The sequence below is a fragment of the Phaseolus vulgaris genome, chromosome 1 (genome assembly GCF_000499845.2).
Source record: "Phaseolus vulgaris cultivar G19833 chromosome 1, P. vulgaris v2.0, whole genome shotgun sequence".
Taxonomy (NCBI): Eukaryota; Viridiplantae; Streptophyta; class Magnoliopsida; order Fabales; family Fabaceae; genus Phaseolus; species Phaseolus vulgaris.
In genome coordinates this window covers 42,887,692-42,893,435 of record NC_023759.2, presented here as the reverse complement: position 1 = coordinate 42,893,435, position 5,744 = coordinate 42,887,692, and the positions used below count along the sequence as shown (strand labels likewise).

The window sequence follows — 5,744 nt, the reverse complement described above, 5'->3', positions numbered from 1 at the left end:
CATAAAACAAAGAATTTGAGTTCCAAACCAATAAATAGTCCATAAGATTCCCACTCATCTTTTCTTCAAAGTAAAACTTCTCCCTCTTAATCTACTATCTCTTTGTTCAAATGGTTGAAAAGCTCATTTAGAACACTAACCTTAGGTTGCATTCAACAATTTCCACCATACTCTTGAATCTTCCAACATCTTTCTCAGAATCACGTAGGGTTAGATCTTGTAAAACATTCCCACCCGATTCTCAATTTGATTGGTCTTGTGAAATAAATGGGTTGGTTAATGATCATCTTCTAAAAAAAAAAATAGATCAAGAACTTTTCGTTGGCTCATAAGCTCAAGGCTTCAAAAACATACTTAAAGTCCTTGTTTAGTAAATTTGATTGTTTTGATTAGAGTTGTACAATTGCTACCAACAAGCAAAGTAGACCAATGAAAAAACCAAATTTTGAGGAATATCAAGACAAATACATAAAGGACAATAGGAGGAGAAATAAAGAATCATTCAAGTTTTTTTTTTGTGGCAACAATAATTAAAGGAAGAGATATTTTGTGGTTAAGAATAATGACATACTTGAAGATGATTTCATTAAGAATAACTTTCTCTTATCCTTGCCTCATTTATTCCTAAATCTTTTTAGAGGTCTTTTTTCTATGTTATTTTTTCACTCAATTCAATTTAGGTATATGAGTTGTATTTCTTGAACAATACTACTAGTGTCAAGCTAGAGTATTTAATTAATAATTCCATCTATCATTGTAGAAAGTCTTAATAAGAGAGTAATTCAGATGAAGTTTGTAATTTGTGGAAATAAGGAAATAATGGAGCAAAACTATTATTCAAAGGGATGAAAGAATATAGAAAATTTAATTTCTTATTTGAAATGTAATTGTTTGATTTTGATGTTATGCAGAAATTTATATACTATTTTAGTTGTTTAAGCAAGTTTATCCTACAACTTTTATTTGTGTATATTTGATAATAATAATAATAATCATATATTATGTTCGAGAGAAAACATGTTAGACTGCACAACTAATTTATAAATGAGTTAGAGAAACTTGGAGAATAATTTAAAATATCCAACTAGTTAATTAAGGAGATGAAATTACAATTTTTATTAATATTATAATTTTTCTCTTATGAATTATGTAAGAAGTAATGTGACACATTAGTGTTTTGATTACATATTATAAAAATATTGTAGAAATATATGACGTTATTAGACACTTATAGATTAAACACTTTCTTTTATCTGTGTCCAAATTCTCATTTTTAGATATAACGTGTTTGTTGTAGCTAGTTAGGTAGTGTTTTATTGTATATAATTTGTAACTCCCCTTTCCATAAAGTTCTACACTTAGTATGCTATCTTTCATTATAAAGGTAGATTTTTAAATATTTGAATATTATATTATATTTGATTTGTAATGTCATAAAACAATACATATTTTATTATTATATATGGCATGTGAATCATTACTTAGTCTTTAGTTTTGTTTCATACAATGCTTTTATTCATGAAATCTTTCTTGCATGATTTGTCTTATGTGAACTATGCAAAAATTTAGCTTCAATTTTATAAACCAAAGTTAGAATATTTTTAATTAAATCTTTAAAATAAAAAACAAAAGGCATATTAACACACACAACCCGCGTATGTATAAACATAAATAAAAGGTGGGAATATAAGTTTTTTTTTTCATAAATTACATGTTGGATGAGAGTGATTTTTATTTTTTGACTAAGAAAACTTCAATCATTTAAAATTTCATTTCATTTTACTTGATCATTATATCTGTCATCACTTTATCTGATGAATCTTAATAAGGTTGGCATGCGTGAGTTTTATTTTTTTTCTAAATTAGTATGATAAAAAATAAAAATATCATTAATTTATTTCATTACATTTTTATTTTTAAAAGTGGTAAACTAACTCACCATCTTGTGATGGAAGTTGAAAAATTCCTAACTTACAATTTCACTAGTCAAATTAAACTTATTTGCTTTTAAATTCAATATGTGCTGAATCATTGTTGATGAGTCATATTAATTCGTTTTAATACGCACATAATTGTCATTTTAATTTTATTTTTTGCATTTTTTCTTTAGAATATGTTCTCGAACTAATTTGGGGATTGAGAGAACTATTGCCTTCAGGTGGTGTTCAGTCGATCCTCACGTGTTGGACACCTCCTTCAAGCTTCCTCACCGAATGACTCCTCAGACGGGTGGGGTACCTGCAGATGACACTCCAACGCTCAAGTCAATGGGGTGTGGTATTCAGTTGTCAGAATACTGTAGATAATGACGTACCTTTTTTCTTGGAATACATGATATTTATATTACCTTGATGAGCCCTTGCTGTTGGGCCGGATTAGGGGGTTGCTTAGTGACTAGGGTTGGATTAGGTCATTCCCTATAACCTTTGCTAATCGGGTCAACCTTTGACTTGAGCTTCTTATGTCGGTCGGCCACACATGCCACGTGGTCGACCTCATAGTTTAGGGTGGGGTCTGGTCGTTTGGGTTGACCGGATCAACGTGATCGATCGGTCATCCCATACAAAATACAACTATACACTCACAAATACAGAAGCTTTCAATATAATTAATTTCAAACTATTAAATAGTAATATATATATATATATAAATTGAAATTATAGTACCGATAGAAAATTTTACATCATCTATATTAATTTTAATAATTAAATAAATATTACACTACATTTTTTTAATGATGTAATATGAATGAACAATTAAAATAAAACTAGTTATAATACATCTCTGATCACTTAGAAGTGATTGTTTGGCTGAAGAAGGTATTCCAATCATATATTCTCACAAGTATATGATGAATGTTTTCTTATAATAATTTATTTTCAAGAAATCTTTTTCATATGCCACACTCATTTATTACTATGTATAAACTTGATGAAACAAAGTTGAAATGAATGATTCGGATCAGAAAAAAAAATGTTCTTATTTTATAAATGAAGGACATAATAGGAATAATTGTATATATAAAAAGTAGATACGTTATTTTTTTTAATCAAAATAAATAAATGGGTTAAATTGGGTTTTAAACTAAATTTTGCTCAATTTTGGTTAATCCTTGAAACTCAGTAAGAAATTAAAACAGAAGAAGTGAAGTGATTGTAGCAAGTGAGTGTGGAAAATAAAATTAATTGAAACTTGATTTCGTAAAGTTTAATGCTTACGTGTCCTTAAAAATTTAGATTTTATTTTATAAATAAAAAAATTAGAAAATATGTGTTATATATAAGAAGCTTTGGTAGCATCTACCCTCTTCACTTGAAAGAAGACCTTTGGAAAGCTCAATTTCCGAAAGGCATCTCATTGTGCGACACACAAATAGAGAAAGCACCAAAGCAGAGCAGAGAGAGTCACATGAAATGGCCACAAAAAGAGCATCCTCGGTTCATGTAGACGAAGACTACATTCACATTGAACTAAGATCTTCCCCCAACTTCTCTTACTCCATTGAAGCCACACCACAGAACAGAGAATTTGAGTTCCAAAACAAGGAAGAGTCCACAACTTCCCCTGCTGATGAACTCTTCTACAAAGGAAAACTCCTTCCTCTTCACCTCCCTCCTCGCCTACAAATGGTGCAAAAGCTCCTCCAGAACGCTGATGCCTCCTTTGGCTTCACAAGATCACAGTCATCATTGGAAGAAAGTAGATTTCTTTCAACAAATGCCATCACCCCTCTTGAATCCTGCAACATCTCTCCCTCAGAGTCACGCAGGGTTAGTTCCTGTGAAACGCTCTCTTCTGAGTATCAATTTGATTGGTCCTCTGAGATAGAAGGGTTGGTCAGTGACCATCACCATCTTCCAAAGAAACAAACCAGGCAGTTCTGGCTGGCTCAAAGTCTCAAGGCTTCAAAAACTTACCTGAAATCTTTGTTCAGCAAATCTGTCTGCTCAGATAAGAGCTGTGCCAGTGATGCAACAAGCAAAGTGGGGGCAGTGAAGAAACCCAAATGCAAAGAATGCCAGAACATGAGGGATGATGCTAGGAAAAACAGAAACAGAAACAAAAAACCATTTGAGCTTTTTTGTGACTACAAGCACCGTAGGCAGAGATCCTGTGTGGTCAAGAACAGTGACGTGCTTGAAGATGGGTTCATTAGCAGCAGCAGAAGGTCTTTCTCTGGGGTGATTCAACGGCATTATGCTTCCAAAGCTTCATCTTTGTCCTCCTCTTCTTCTGGGTCATCCTCTTCGTCTTCGTCTTTTTCACTCAGTTCAGCTGGGTCTTATGAGTTGCAGTTGTTCAACAAGAGTATAAGTGCGGAGCTGGACAATTCAATCGAGAGTGCCATCGCTCATTGTAAAAACTCCCTGGAAAAGGGTGGTTCCACCAATGTTTGTTCAAAATCTGCAGTTTGTGGAAATAAGGAAATAATGAGGAGCACATGGATGAACAACCAAAGGGAAAGTTTGACTGTTAGAAAGAACAAGTTTCTCATTTGAAATGCAATTGTATGTTAAGGGAGTTTGATGCTTGAGTAAATAGCTTGGTTTGCAGCATTAATTAGTTAAAATCGGTACTCTTGCGTCTCTCTCTTTCTGTCAATTCTTGTACATGTTGCATACTGAGTGAAATTGAATCTTTTAGCTGTAGCAGTTGTTATAATTAATCCAGGGGAATGCAAAAGCGAAAGTGACTTTCGTTCTTTAAAATAATGCATACTTAAGATAAGTCGTGATGAGATTTCTCTATGACAAAGCGCCATGATAGGATACCGTGTTCTTGTCTTTATAAATTTGAAATTGGTCCACACTCCTCAATCAACCCTCCATTGCCACTTCACGAGATTTGTGGATTTGATTGTTCAACAATTTACACCAAAACGCAGCCCCCACTTACAAATCTCTCTTAATTGTAGTTATTTTGTCTCAGATATCCTAAGCTGTCACATAGCTCCTTTAAGATAACAAGGCTGTCACCTATCAAATGATGCTAATTCCTCACAATTTTTTTGACTGTTTTTCTTAGATTGGTTCCACTGTAAAGGGTGAATTTTTTGGCAACTGCCAAGTCTAATGTTCTGAATCTGACTCTTTTCCCCAGAACTAGATTCTCAATGACTGCTTCAGGCTTTCCCAGCAATTATTCCTTCAGAGGTTGACAGAGATAACAGATAGGATGATGTGGTAGTGTATATAAATGATGAATGCGATGTTTATATCCTTTCCCTTTTCTCAGATTTGTTTAATCGTTTTAAGCTTTTATGTGAAAAGAAGGGAGGGAAAAGTTGAAAGTCATTTAGAATAAGCTAACAGTGACCCAAAAAAGGTTACTAACAGCCATTTACCTTTTTGGAGGAAGAAAAAGCCTAAAAAGTAGCAAAGAGTAGTCTCATATGTGTGAGATGTGAAAATCATGGTACATTTGGTGCCTCAAACCTTTTCCTCGCCGACTTATCCCTTTTTAAAAACAATCATCATTACTAACAACGAATCCCCAGCCAAGCAGCACAGACATGCATAGTTGACTGCAGTGTACAGCTAAATTGGTGCAACTGTTTATCTTTGATCTAATTACCCAAAGTAATAATAGTAAGTAACTCACAAATTGTGATCACACAATACAATATGTATCTTCCTTTAATTCAATTTTAGAACAAAAGTAAACAAAAGAATTCCCATTTTCATTCTGTAAAGGCCAAATAAAGCCACAACAACTTCCCATTGCGGGGCATGTACTCTGCAGAT

The 5,744-nt window shown here is 33.0% G+C and overlaps 1 protein-coding gene across 1 annotated transcript; it reads left to right on the top strand.

The window, feature by feature from the left end:
• The first annotated feature begins 3,316 nt into the window (after positions 1–3,316).
• On the top strand, positions 3,317–4,655 carry LOC137814396 (probable membrane-associated kinase regulator 3). The gene has a single exon (XM_068617106.1). The coding sequence runs from the start codon at positions 3,414–3,416 to the stop codon at positions 4,497–4,499; it is 1,086 nt and encodes a 361-aa protein (XP_068473207.1). The 5' UTR covers positions 3,317–3,413; the 3' UTR covers positions 4,500–4,655.
• The last annotated feature ends 1,089 nt before the right edge of the window (positions 4,656–5,744 follow it).